The sequence below is a fragment of the Phalaenopsis equestris genome, unplaced genomic scaffold, assembly GCF_001263595.1.
Source record: "Phalaenopsis equestris unplaced genomic scaffold, ASM126359v1 Scaffold000002, whole genome shotgun sequence".
Lineage (NCBI taxonomy): Eukaryota > Viridiplantae > Streptophyta > Magnoliopsida > Asparagales > Orchidaceae > Phalaenopsis > Phalaenopsis equestris.
Window position 1 is genome coordinate 57,800,169 of NW_018164444.1, and position 15,830 is coordinate 57,815,998.

General features: G+C 35.3%; 1 protein-coding gene across 1 annotated transcript in view; it reads right to left on the reverse strand.

Annotated features, from left to right (window-relative positions):
* Nucleotides 1-14,097, reverse strand: part of LOC110024563 (sulfate transporter 1.2-like) — a 37,626-nt gene extending 23,529 nt beyond the window's left edge. The window contains 1 exon segment of the mRNA XM_020724610.1: nucleotides 13,404-14,097. Coding sequence (XP_020580269.1) covers nucleotides 13,404-13,429 — 26 coding nt within the window. The 5' untranslated portion in view covers nucleotides 13,430-14,097.
* Nucleotides 14,098-15,830: the final 1,733 nt, after the last annotated feature.

Genomic DNA, 15,830 nt, shown 5'->3' on the forward strand with positions numbered 1-15,830 from the left:
CATCAACTTAATTCCTCTATAATTTGCACACTCTTGTGCATCCCCTTTATTCTTAAAAATGGGAACTAAAATACTCTTCCTCCACTCCTCAGACATCTTTTTAGTTTTTAAAATAATATTAAAGAGTTTAGTAAGCCAAGGAACTCCAAAATCTCCCAAATATTTCTACACTTCAACTGGGATATCATCAGGTCCTACAGACTTTGTCCTACAGACTTTCCACCCCGTTTTCTTTAAAGCCTCCTCAACTTCTTTTTTACTAATGCGACGGTAAAAATGAAATGTTTTATTATTATTCATGATATTAAGATCACTAAGGTCGATCGTATTTTCAGAAATTTCATTAAAAAAGTTTATCAAAGTAACTCACCCACCTATGTTGAATAATACAAGATTACATCAACTTCAAAAAAAAATTGACTTAACTTGGATTATTGCAAGTGGCTCTGTGATGCCCCCAAGAATCACAACGATCATATTTGTGAGTCATCTTACTCTTTTTTGCTTTGACTCTCCATAATATTTTTTATTCTCTGCTTCCTCGACCAACCTCTAGGTCTTGATGTATTTGATGCATAAATATGAAGATCATCATTAGGTGTGATCCATTCAGTCTTTCCTGAGAGATAGCAATCGTACCATCATAGGTCATCCTATATCTGTAATTATATTGATCATGTCAAAAACAACCAATATAGGAAGTATGAATTGAATTTGAAAAGAAAAAGAGAAATAACTGATCATATAAAAATGCTCATTCACATAGGTATGCCATGATGTTGCATCTTTGTTGTCAATGAAGTAAGCAACATTAATACATCGGAGATCACTCAATTGTCAATATCCACAACTGAAATTTTCTTGTTGGATGTTAATTTCATATTTTTTTTTAAATCCCTCGACTTTGTCCATGTATGTTGTTGAAGGTCTAATAATAAACTTTATCGTTCATGTAGTTAAGTCTCTTATAAACTCCTCAACTGCAGATACTAATTCAACTGTCCACTCGCTTGATTTAAAATTTCTTTTAGCTCTTTTCTCCATCAGTATGCATCTAATCATATCCACCAAATCTACAACAGTTTACTCCCTAATTTCTCCAATCCATGAGTTGAAGAATTCTGATATGTTATTTGTATTGATTTGATTTTAAATTTTAGACAAGAATTGACATTTCGCCAGTTTGTATGTAAGATTGATAAAATATGCATGAAGTTGTAGGCTAATTTCAAAATTTTCATTGAGTTTCACTTTGAATGTTGGTCTTGTGTACGCATTTGAGGCTAGCCTAATATTGTGTCAAATCGCTTTGCTACTTTGGAAATGGTGGTATTTCTTAATGTTATTCCATAAATGGCACATTCAAACTCCATGTTCTGCATCTGGAAATACACATATTAATGCCTCAAATCCTTCTACGTTTGAGATAAATCCTAACGATGCAACTTCAAACTCAAAAGATATAGCTAAATTTCTCAGAAATCGTAATAGCTAAATTTCTCAGAAATCGTACTTCTTTGATTCGGACTTGACAACTGCATATGCGATTGTAAAAAGTCAATTATTCACATTCATGGCATTTGCTCAAAGCAACGCCCATAAATATTTAGGTTTTAGGTGTCACGCATCAAGACCCACGAGATGTCTGCAGCTAGCTAGGAGGCCATCAATCCACACCTTGAAACTAACATACACTCTCTTAAATGTTTATCAACGTCATTGCACTCAAAGTTAATATAGGAACCCGGATTCCTTTCAACAAGCTCCGCATATAATATGCGAATTCGCTTGTAACTATCATCAACTGATCAAAATATTTAATCTTGTGCTAATTGTTTGGATCTCCACAACTTAATATAGTGTAGTGACAAGTCATACTTACTTTCCAGGCAAGAGTTAATTTATTTTTTAGGCATATTTTAATAAGTTTTTACCATATATTGTATTTTATTAGCCACCCAACTAGTCTTTGTCTGTTTATTACTGGTCATCTTGATACATGGACAACTATGTGAAGCTTCAATTTTCTTTAATTCAAATGTTTGTCTATCGACCAAGACTGAAGCTATTACTCATCATCGGCAACTACAATAGAAGCAAATGATAATAACTCTCTTTAATCACTCGTCTTAAACTTCATTCCAAAATTCTCAATAATTGTCAATGTCTAAAGAAGTTGTCTCAAACTCACTAAATCTTTAAATTAAGAGCCAACTTTTAAAGATATACCATTAGTCATTCGACTCGTCAACAGTTCATCCATATACTTAACAATTTCATATATACAACTGCTAGTACTATTAGAACTTGATTGATAGTATTCAATTAATTCACCACCATGTGATATGATGAACTTAAAGGACTTGCACTAACAAATAGAATTATTAAAATGTTATAGAAGTTTTATATTATCATAAGAAAAAAAAAGATACTAACAAATTAAAGTGGATAAAATGTTGACTTCGATGGTGCAATATATAAAATATACATATGAGGATACTAATATGCACATCTAAGAAAAATAAGTAATAAATAGATAAAATGTTGACTGTTTTAGTACATCTACTATAATCTCAAATTAAAATAACAATATCATAATCAGAGATGATATCAACATCATTATCAGTTAACCTAACATTGAACTCATCTATCTTTTAATAATATGGCATCTCAATATTTAATTGAAGTTTATTTTCAAATTTAAAATTAAAAATTTTGACTACTGATATTAAGTAGAGTGGTCCTTGCCCTCTATCTCCAATATGGAATATCAAGGATTCGAAGCCTACTAGAAAAAAAAACAAATGATCATAAAGCAAACTTCTAGTAATTAATGTTACATCTTAAAGTTTTATTGATTGATATATAAAAGGTAATTAGGTTAAGTGAACAAAGAAAGTAAGTGTTTTTGAAACTACAAAAAAAAGGAACATTACAATAAGAGTCAAGTTAAAAGTAAAAGCATACCAACAATGAGGAAAAACACAAAGAGACACAAAAATATATATGAAAATTCAAAATAGTTTAAAGTTCAAAGTAGAGGCATTCTCATTTTGACGAAGAGGCATCTACATACATAGTACACAATTTTTATGTATTTATATATCTCACAACTAAAGTTTCATATTTTCACAAATTCCGCTTTATTTATCTAAAAAAAGCACAAATAGATCTTAACCTCTATGGTAGAGAATTTTTATTTAGGTAAATATATGTTTGCATCATTTCACTCCATCATCGTCTTGAGAAAAATCTCTACACTCAAATTTCTAAGCAAATTAGATAAGCCCTTCCCTTCCATATCCATAAATAGTTCCTTCTAATCTCTCCAGTAGAAACTTGTTCGCAATCATCCCAGACCAATCTTCTTTAAAAAAAAAAAATCCATCAAATTTAGAAAAGTTTGAAAAAGCACCAACATGAGAATCAAGCAAAAGTCGACACGAGCAAACCCAAGCTATATTTATCTAAAAAAAAGGAACTTTAATGAGCTATATTGAAGATCTTTAAGAATGGTTAATCCAAATTTATGAAAAAAAAGGAGGATTTAGGGCTAGATTTGACCTTCACGATGATCGATTTCCTCAATGTTCTCTGAAGCGTGGAGAAAGGCGCCTAAAGAGGAAGAAGATGAGAGAATGGGGCGATGGAGAGGGTGCCTAGCGGGACAAAGCAAGAGACCTACCACAGAAGGAGATGTGGTGAATGGTTCAAGCCTAGCATGGGAAGGAGACTGGGCAAACGACTCTAATGTGAGGGAGACGAAGAAGTGGGTTTCGGTGACTGAAATGAGGAGGCTTAGGTTCAGCATGGTTAATTTGAAATATTTGATGTTTGGGGGGTTAGTTTGTTATTATGGAGTTTTAGGTGGTGTGTAGCTAAAAACCCCATAAAACTAATATTCCCTAGTCTAGTAGTTTCCTTCCACCATCCTTACATTGGCGTGATTCTATTCATAAGCTTATTGTTTGGTTTACTGACATAAAATGATGTTATGTTATTGATAGATGTTTGGTTTGACAATAACTTTGAATACAAGTTCATAAATAAAATACTTACAGTTCATATTTTGATGACAGATAGATGTTTGCCAAATTTATTAATGAACTGTTTTTTATAGATAGCACTATGATCTGATTAACACTGTTGTTTACATAATAATATAATCTAAATTAAAATAAACCAAACTGTCCATGTAAATCTTATAACATTTTCAATAGGATTTAAAAAAAGGAGCGTTTTTGCCAATATTATATGATTATGAGAGAACTTAATTAGATGCAAGCTGTTTCAAAATATTCAACTTCAAGACCCGAGGATAGTCTTTCAGAATCACATATATATGCAGGCTTAGAACAAAACACTTCAGCTAAACGTATTTTTTTTTTTTTTTTATATCAAGTACAATTAGAATGTAATTAAAGCATACAAAAGCTCCTTAATTATAGGTTAATACAGTCGCTCATTATGAATAGAGTTACAACAATGATACTATAGAAAGCTCTCACAAGATAGGATGAATTTATAGAAAATATACTTGAACTTAAATAGAAGAGAAAGTCCTCTGATGTCACATTTTTTTATTAGATAGTCTTCTCGGTTTTTTGATCACATATTACCCATCCAATCTATCCTACATAAAAATCACACAAGTTCCCGAAATAATATGGGTTATTTTTTCCTATAGTCATGATTTCTATAGTTTAATGTGTTTTCTTTTACATATGCAGGTTTAGTATACTGAAATAGAAGATTTACGTACATACCACAGAATTATTGAGTATTTATATATCTAACATTTAAATCCATGTATTCATTTAGATGTGGACAACTTGTAGGTGAAAAACAAGGCTTTCGAATGGTATATTGAAAACTTGAATAAAAACCATTGCCAACTAAAGGAGATGTAACTTGCACTTGGATTCTCTCGAGTGCACTTTGGCCCTGGATCTGAAAAAACCCTATGGTTTCCCTCACCTCTAGGTATGTAAAGATTAACCCAAAAAATTCATGAAGAAGTTACCTCTCAAAAAAAAAAGAGAAAAAACAACAATAAGCTGCAGCGACTCAATAAAAGAATGATCATGTTTAGTTGCTTTATATCTAAATTAGGCAACAATTATTTGCTCTTCTTTTAAGACACTACAGGGTGCAATATATTTACAATAGAACTGAGAATGTGAAGAGTCCTTCGCTTAACTAAAAATACATGCATCTTCGCCACATTTGCTCGAAGTCCATTGCCAAGAGATTACATACTCCAAAATCTTAAAGTTATTGAGGAGGTCATGAGCTTAATATTGATCAAAGAGAATGGAAAAAACATTAGCCATTTTACTATGTAATTAAAATAATTCACACCAACAAACTCAAGGACCAAACAAGGAAAAATTGGAATGGGCATAAAAAAAATAAAAAATAAAAAATTTGGCATGGGACATACTAATTGCCGCACAGAAACTTTGTTCTGATCTCTATGCCTATCTAGTACAAGTTATCGCCAACCTCCCATTAGAATAATTCTAATGAAGCTTGATCATTCAGGTAAACTGGAGCCGAGGCCAAAAGGTATCATCAAGCCACAGGTGCAGGCCAATATATTGGTCGACTTCAGTCTAGTCAAATCAGAAAAAAGGCCGCTAGTGCTAAAGGCCAATTATTATGGACACTTTATGTCGATTGTCATGATCCGGCCTAATAGCTTAAAAGTAACAAAGTCAAGAATCACGATCGGATATCTCAAATCAGTATATAATAGTATATCACTATCCAAATGAAAACAATACAGATAAACTACAATCATAATATCTATTAGCAATAATCTTCCTCTTATACCCACTTGTCAGATATATTAATCTACTAATTTTCATTAAAAAAAATAATTTAATTCAACGGTAAATTTTCCCGGCTTAGTGAGCAATTACAATTTTATTATGCATTAAATTAATATATGAATGACCAAAAAAATGTAATTCATTACTTAATCAAACTATAAACTTTCATTTTAAATTTAAACCTTCCCATTTCAAATTAAGTATTTACCTTTCTTAACTTCTTTAAGAAGGCATATCACACCTGAAGTTATCCTAAAAAATTATACCCGCATGCACCCTACAAAATTTACACTCGAAGGTACACCTTTACTATTTTCATTTTCTTTTTTTATGCATGAGTACATTATATCTCCTACCAGTATCAACTAGGGTAATATTGATTTACTCAAGTCTTTATATTTCATTTTCTTTGATTACCTCCATTCAAAGACATTGAACGAACGTTTTTTCTTTTTCCATTTCATTTCCTTTAATACTTAAGCTTATAATATGTATATAGTTATAAAAAAAATTGTCTAAAACATTAAAGAAATTCTTTATTAGATAAACATTAATTGAATATATATATATATATGAAAGTAATTACACACCTTAATTGATGTGATAACTCTCCTTAATTTAAATCCTTTGAAGCAGAAGTTCTTCAATCCTCGACGATATAGAATCTAACCTTAACATTTATCATACATTTACACTGCTAATTATTTTGAAAACTAATAAAATCTTAAACACACCTTTCCTTTCTTCATTTAATAAAGTCCACAATTCAGATCTTCACGCAAACCTTCTTCAATTTCTTGATATCTATCATTAAAAAAAAAGTCACTATTACTAATTAACAAAGGTTGAATTGACGAATTGGTTATTAATTCATTAATAATCATAAAACAATTTGAATAAAATTCAATTTACTATTTAGCCTAAAAATAAAACTCACTTATCTATTAGCAAGCATGCACGCACACACACAGAGACATATATATATATATTGAAAGCCTAAAGGCTAATATATTAAATAAAAAGTAAGGTACAGATAGATTTTGTGGAATGTCCCATATATGGCACCCAACCCACACAAAAACCACCAAATCAAATGATTCAAAAAAAAGAGAAAATACAACCAAAAAATATAAGAGATTTAAATAAAAAACCAAAAAGTTTCAAAATAAGAGTATCAGGTAGTTGGAGAGCGACCCGATTTTGTCTTGCCTCTGCCTCTAGTTCTAGGGAAGGAGCAAGCTAATAAATTGGTCAAATGAGTATCATTGTCAGTAGTAACCAATGTATCATCCAATAGATTCCCTAGCTCGAGTCGTCCTCCGTTCTTTTTCTTCCTCCTCGTGTAGACCTATCATTCGTCATCTGAAGATTGGCTCACCTGATCAGCAGAACGGTCTGAAGTGTGCAGGATATGTGTAGGTTGTTAAACATTAGAAACAACTACTTGTTGTACCAGCTGATCTTCTATCGGGTCGAAAGAGCACTCTCGTGTGTCTTGGCATGTAAGTGGACCTTCTTCAATAACAGTAAGTGGTATCAGCACATTTGGATATGTACCTGTTGTAAGGTGTTCTTCATATGGAATTGCGATGTTGGAAAGAGGATCGGATTGGACTTTCTCAGCAATGATGGTAGGTAGCTGATCTTTAGCGATATTCGGCCTTATATGAGGATGCAAGTGATAGCAAATAGTAGAACTGTGACCAAACATACTTCAATGAGAGCAATAAAGAGAATGTGGTTCTATTTCAAACTTTTGTCAATACTCGGTGTAAATAGTGTCAATCCATATCTCATCCGGAGCTGGTTGAGTGATATCTCTCTCAACTAACACACAAACCACCGAGGGTCTTGTGACAGAAAGAGTAGGACTATCCATCTTGAGAGGCTTACCATTAGCAGTTGCTAAAGAGTAGAGGATTTCCATGTTGAACAGATGTAATTTTAACTCCGGAAACTTTATCCAAACTGGCATGATAGGGGATTCCGCTTTTGGATCAAAATCGACAGTCCACTTCAGAATTTTCATAAAAAGATTGTCGATCTTAATAACTTTTCGAGAGAAAATGCGAGTGTAATCGACATCATGAGATAACTGAATAAGTATATGTCAACCGTCTAGTAGACCAATGTTTCAACTGCCCAATAGTTTCATATCATCAAATTCTTTTCTAATGATCTCTAATTTTGGGTGACCATAAAGGAATTTCCCAACTAAAGCAAAATGCCAAGAGGACGCTAGATTACCAGTTTTAACCTCAGTGAGAATAAGTGTAGGTGGCTCCTTACGCGTTAATATTAAAGGCGGTTACAAAATAAGGGAGTGAAAGATGATCCCGATAAAAATAAAGAAAATACATATAATCATAAGGGTCCTCCTTCCGTATTACAACTCCACTCAAAAAAGAAAGAAAGATGAAACAAAGGTAAATATAATCCAAAAATACATGTATCCAAACAAAACATATACCCAACAAATGAAGTATACCCCATATGAACATGTATAAAAATTGAAACAAAAGTAGCGCAAGTTGCTAAGCCAAAAACAAACGTCCTAAAAGCTGGAAAGAGCACCACCAAGCATATCCCAAAATTCAAATGCCTGCAGCTCAAAAACTGTAAATGCACCAAATAAGCAAGAAAACATGTGAGCAAGGAAGATGGAGAAGGATCCAAGCTCTTCCAACCCCTCATCCTGAAATGCATAAAACAAATAAGGAGCCACGGTCCTGCCCAGGACATAGAGTGAAAATATCGTAGAAATTTGGAGCTATGACCCTCCATAACGGAGTGATTAAAACCATTCACCAAAAAAATGTAAAGCTGGAGCAATAAGCTAAACCTCCAGTAACCATTCTCAACAGTATCCCCATTAAATAACTACAATAAATCTCATATGTCAGATCTCCACATAAACCCCCCCAGACTATCACCTGATCAGCAGAACGGTCTGAAGTGAAATAAAACAAGTTTTAAGCTTATCATCAAAAAGATACTCGGGGGGGGGAGGGCAAACAGTTAACAAAATAAGATGATCAACATGCATCACTAATACAACATCATTTTAATAAAGTTTGAAAAGAATAACATATGTGTAGTTAGAGCAACATTACAAAAGCAAATACACTACAAACATTAAAAGGAAGAGTAAAACACTAATTGACGTCAACATTCTACTCTGCCTCTTCATTGTCATTGAAGAACACCTTATTCAGTTCACTCTCGATATCATCACCATCAAAACCTGAGGAAGGGTCCTCTGAGTGAGCCCCTCAACAACAATCCCGGTTTGACGTTGTGTCACTCGACTCCCCTTCAAGAAATCCCGGATGAATCCTTCTTCGGTGAACCACTTCTGTTGCTTCTTTACCTGAACATCAAGTACACGATCACGAACTGCTTGGACATGGTCTCGAATTATAGTTTTGAACTTAAGCGGTTTCATGAAGTTTTCGACCGTTTTACGTTTAACTTCTGAAACATCAACATCTTTTGCAGACCTCAAAAGTCGGATCTCTTCTTCTTGGACTAACATCGCCGATTTATGGGCTTTCACGCTCTTTTTACTTTCACGAAGGCTAGCTCGTGCTTCCACCAACCTCTCCCAAGTTTTCTCCAAATCATGAAGTTACAACGAGAGGGAGGTTGCTATTGTTGAAAGTTCCGTCCTACACTCTATCAACTGTGATTCCAGAGATGTAATTTTTTCAAACCCAGATTCATACCGACACTTGTACTCGTCTTCAAAATATTTAATCTTAACGAACTCAGAATTTCAGTTTCTAAATGCAAGTCTTGGCCCCTGCTGGTTTTCCACCATTTTATCCACCTAGAAGAAAAGAAATATGGGTTAGAGAGATGAAATAATTATATAGTAGCATAAAATGAAAGAAACTTATAAAACTCTTGGCTTCTAGGAGTCCAGTACATTCATGAGACAAGATATTTTCAGGAACGTGAATAGTTGAAGGGTTTGGCAAAAGCTCCTGTGATGTTTCAACTTTCTTCTGTTTCTGAGACAGTACTTCACATTCCCTGCTCGTTGAAAGCCTCTTTAAGGATTCTGCGAGGGCTGGATCGGAAGGTCTCTTCTTAGATTTCTTTAGCGCTACAGTTGTTGACCGTTCGGGGTGGAAAGAATGTTTGACCTTAAACAATGATTCCTCGCTCACAAATTCGTAAATATACTACATCTCAAACAATAGTTTTTTCATGTCACAAAATCCCAGCATCTGCAATATTCTCTCTTCGATAGTCTGAAGAGAGACAAACAATTATTGAAACTTTCCTCGCCTCTCGCGGCGCCTCTCGCCTCGCCTCTCGCGGAGCCCCCAATCATTTTTTGCAAAGAAAAATTTTACGAATCATTGTCTTATCGGTTCCTTTAGACGGAAATCCAACGCTTTCTGCTTACACAACACATGATCATGCATATCAGTAAAAAGCTCACATAGTCGTGCCAAAATTGCCGGTTTTAACTTTAACCCGTGACTTTTAAAAAAAAACTGTCAACCCAATAATGACCGTCGCCACTCGACAAGATAACTGAGCAACTCAAACCCGTAACGCCTTCATAATTTCAATAAACTTGAGTGCTGGAGGAAATCGTGGGCAACTTTCAAGGCAGCCTCATAAATAGTAACATACCGAGAGGTGAAGAATAAGTTCGATCAGTTGAAGTTGGTAGCTTCACTATCATATCATTCAGGAAGAAATTTTTCTTTCAAAAAAAGATCAATTCGTTCTCCGTCACAGTTGACACTGCATCCTCTGAGTACTGACTTTTCCTTACATTCTCAGCAGAACGAGGTTCTCCAGCCGTCGTCATTTCATTAACGTTTTGCAGCGACGCTTCACCGCAACGCTTTGCCGCGACGCTATACAACGTTGCTTCGTCACTACGCGTCATCGCAAACTCTACACCGCAACACTTTGTCCCAACGTTTCGCCGCAACTCTTCGCTTCGTCGCAACGCTCCGCCTAGCCGCAACTCTTCTCCACAACTTTTCTCCGCAACTCTTCGCTTCGCTGCAACTCTCCGTCTCACCGCAACTATTTGTTTCGCTGCAATTCTTCACTCCGCCGCAACTATTCTCCGCAACGTAGGTAACTTTCTCCTTCTCCACAATTGTGATTTTTCTCCTCATCCAATGTCTCTATTTATAGGCTCCAAAAAGAACTTAATCATTAAATGCACATTATTAAAAAATAATAAATAAAAAAAATTTCATTTCATATTTTTTCAATTTTTTAGCCTTTCAAATTCTATCTTTATGGCTGAAATTAATTAAAATTAAAATAGCAAATAATTAAAATAAATTAATAAAAAACTCTTCACATTCTGTGATTTGAAAAATATACATTTAAATGTTTATTTTGGATTAGAATACATCTTCAGCTTCCATAGCCCACTTTAGAGCTTTGGATTTTCTTAATTAATTAAGAGTTGTTTCGCTACTTCAGCTCCATAGCCCGCTTAAGAACTGCTTCAGCTCTCCATATTCTAATTAATTAATTAATTAATTAAATTCAGTTTATCCCTTCGGATTCCCAGCTCGCGCTTCAGGTTCCGCCGGTCTAGTTCCCAGATCTCGAGTATCGGACGGTTCAGATTCAAGCTCCCGGGTCGTGGGTTTGGCCCGTCGAGTTCCCAGGTCTCGAGTTAGGCCCGCCGAATCTCGGACGGTCCGGATTCAGGCTTTCGGTTCTCGGATTCGGCCTGGCTTACAGACCCTGGTAAAAAAAAAAAATTCTTTCTTTAAGGTGGGATTTGAACCCTCACCGCCTGCAAATGACAAAAAGCACTCACCAACTGAACTAGGCTCAACTTATTAGTATAGTAAGGATAAATATTATTCTTATTTACATACTGATAGCAATAAAGTATATATCTAAATTTTTTGTCTTTCATGAAAAGTCTATGGATCTTAATATTTTAGGACGAAAAAAAAAGGTTTCGCCTGAAAATAAGGGAGCAACTGATATTCCACCAATAAATTTTCATCATCCGACACGAATCTCAAGGCAATTTTTTGAACAAGAAACTTTTAAACTTCTATTAAGAGTCGTCCAGAGCTCCGATTTCAGCAAACTTATAGTCAAATTGATCGGCTCGATGAAACAGACCTAATGATATGAAAGTCGGTCAAATCCAAGTCAAATCAAGCCAATATCAAATCATTAAACCACCCTTGGAGGACTTCCAGAGGTATTTGAAAGGTCAAACGGATGTCGAATCTAGCGAGTTCATAGTTGATTCGAGCATCTTGACAAAACAAATCCAGCGAGCACAAGATTGTTCAATTTTGACATCGTTAAGGCACTCAAATGTCCATCAAACATCATATGATCGAAGAAAGCTCTCCGGACCGTCCGATCAAAATAATTCATATTTCTGCATTAATTACACCCAAAACATTATAAATAGAGCTCTGCCCTTCACATGAGAGGGAGAGAGGCTTGAGAGAGAACTTTAGGTTTTAAGAAAGAGCTCAAATCCAACATCATCTTTGTCATCGTCGACATTCGTCGACCACCACTGATCGTCGGCGACCACCGCCAACCTCTGTCGACCACCATCGATTACCGCCGATCACAGCTGACCTCCGTCAACTACCGCCGACCGTCATCGACTATCATCAACCACCGCTAACATCCTTCGACCACCACCGATCATCGGCAATCACCGTCGACCTCCGTCGCACCGCCGACCACCATCGACCACCGTCGATCATCACTGACCGTCCTCCACCGTCGATCATTGCCGACCACCATTGACCGGACACCGTCAGACAACGCTGTAATCTGAAAATCTAGTAATCATTTCCCGTCTGTGGGACAAGGGCTCGCTATAATCTTCAACATATAGTGGATTTTTATAATTGGGTCAGGCTCCATAGTTTTTTCACTTTACGGGTTTTCCACGTAAAAATTTCTGGTGTCATCACTGTTTGTTTCACTTTCATCTGAGTGTGTGATGAATTCTCGTACACGCTAAGACGATAATCTATTACTCTACCGTCGCAAATGTTCTAGCACGCATCATTAATTAATTCATTATAAGCAAGTATTTTTTGTATAAATTAAAGAACCAACTGTCAAGCTTAAAGTTGCTAGACAACCCTACAACCATCTTTTTTGATATACCTTGACCGCCAATTTTTACAAATAGCTAATTGGACGATTGAAAACTGGTTTCAAGTTCATGGAAAACGGTTATCTGAATCAAATGTTAAGCATTATGACAAGTCTCTTAGCTTCGACATGAAGTAAAGTCCTAGAACTGGGACCACTCCACTTTGCAACAAGATCTATACTGAATTGAAAGCAATCCTTTGTAAGTGGCAAGCCCCATAACTCATACTTTCATTCCTTGATAAGATTCGCATTGAGTAGAAAGAAAAGCAATTTCTAAAGAAGACGGACAAGGTTACCCTAATAAAGACAATGTGTTGGGAAAAAGGAGAGGCCTATCCAAGACATTAAGCCAGAAAACATACAAGTCAGCTCTTTAAAGCCAAAAAGAAAGAAAATAAAAGCACAGAAGGCAAAATCAAAAATTTGTCTTACTGCCCTCCTCGCTTCCACTGGAGCATACTAGTGAAGTCTCATCATTAGTTAGAAGGATGAAGAAATTCTTTGATTCCTTAATCCTCATCATTAGATGATTGAACTTAACGAGATTTGAGGCAGAATTTTTCTCGCTTCTTATACTCGCAAGTAAGAATGCATGCCGAGTTACTGTTGATATTGGGTAAAGTGAGCCAAAACATCGGCGGAAGAAGACAGACGAGTCTCCCCACGCTCCGCATTTTACTCCCTCAAAACTCAGATAGCTTCGTCAAGCTGCCCAGCCCATAAATGGGAGTCCTCCAGTTCATATCTTATCTTCCTAGTTGTCTCTTTCGCTAGATCTAAGACCGCATCTTTAGACTCTCCTCGAGGGCAACAACTTCTTTTCCAAAGCACGACTGCTTGCCTTCTCCTCTGTAGTCTTTATGAGACACTACATCCCAGATTTGGGGGATGCTATCAATGCCGATTTCTTCGGTCTATGCTGCTGCTCCACATTACAGCTTGCTAGCATGAAAATTGTTAGCATTCTCATTCATGGTCGTAAGGTGAAGCTCATCTTCAGGAATGAGATCAAGCTCGCTGTAAATCATCTCCATTGAGAGAAGTCACTTCTCTGAGCTGCGCAGAATGATCTGACGATAGAGAGATAGTCCTCTTGTAACCTCTTGTGACTTGTAACTGCATTTAATACGCAACATCTCAAAATGTACACTGCTTTGTTTTTTGTTCTTGGTCTTTTGTAATTTAAATCAACTTTATGCTGATATTACAAACTTTAATTTATTTTTCATAACAATTTCAATACAATAACACAACACCACTTTCTTTAAATTGTAAATGTTAACAACATGATAGTTAGTGCATTTGTATTTAAAAACTCTAAATCATCTCCACCCCAGGAACAAACCAATTGCACGCCAATATCAACCCAAAACTATAGTAATACCACCCTAATAATATATTCTCCTAAAGCACAAGTATCACTTCGATGCCACCCCAACAATATCTTGGCCAAAAACCTCCAATAGTATATCAATACCGCTCCAATACCAAGTCAATAATATTTTCTCCCAAAACCCACAATATCACCCAATTACCAGCCTAATATCACCCCAATACTATCTAAATACAACCTCAATAATATCCTGACACAAAAGCCCCAATAATATCTTGACACAAAACCTCAGCATCACTTCAATGCTACATAAATATCATTTAAATATCAACTCAATACCACCTCAATAATATCTTCTCCCAAAACCCACAATATCACCTCAATATCACTTCAATATCACCCCCATACTACCTCAATAATATCTTCTCGCAAAACCCACAATATCATCTCAATACTTCTACAATAAAAACTTGGAACAAAACTTTCAAATACCACCCACAATATCACTTCTTAAGAGTTAAAATGATGGTATTTTTGATCTGATATAAAATATTTGAGTAGTATAGATGTAAAAAGTAAAGTTTCAGTGTTAGAAGTGTATATACATATGAATTGGATGGTGTGCATATAATTGCTACAAAAATAATTTGGTGAGAAAAAATTTTCAAATATATTTGTCCATGAAAAAAATAATGGAGAAATGTATTTGAAAATTTCTGCAGTTGATTCTAAACTGACGCAAAATGAGAGCTTGCACCTCTGTCTAGAAGTCATTTTTGTGTAGAGGTGTTGTTTGCCATGAACACCTGCTAATTTGTTGTTTGATATGACAAAATTGGACCTATGTCGCATTTGGTTGTTGAATGGCATGTGTTTTTGTAGATTTGACATACAATATGAGTGTGGTTGCGAGTGTCAAAACTTCTAAAATAAGGGAATGCTTTGTTGCTTGTGTTTGTCGGAGTGAACTTATGGTTATTGTTGTGTCGAGGACCTCAAGGTAGGCTATTGATGGACGGTAAGGCAGTATGAGGACTAGACTAGTGATCATTTGTAGTTCACGCTAAGCATCCACAGTGATATCGGTTTTTGTGCTGCATAGAAGCAAGTAGAGGTCATCTAGAGGTATTAATTGGATATTTATTCAGGTATTGGTTTTGAAAACCTTATAAGATGGTAGTAACTTATTTAGGGAAGGGGTTGTTTCGTAGCACTCTATTATCTGAATTTAGTCATGGGACTTACTAAATCTAGCCAAACATAAAAAAGCAAAAGTTTTATGGATTTATGAAATTTATGATTTAAGCTCTAAATTTTACCCTCAATTCATGTTAAATCAGGATTTAATGAATCCAAAAAAAGGGGTGGATTTAATAAATCTATATTTACTAAATCCTACTAATGTTAAATCCTTCCTACTACCAAACACCCACTACACCAGATGATGTCCTTGATCTTAGACTTGGTTCTGACAACAGCGATAGCATCAACCCTAGACTTAATTTTATACAAATATTGAGTCATGG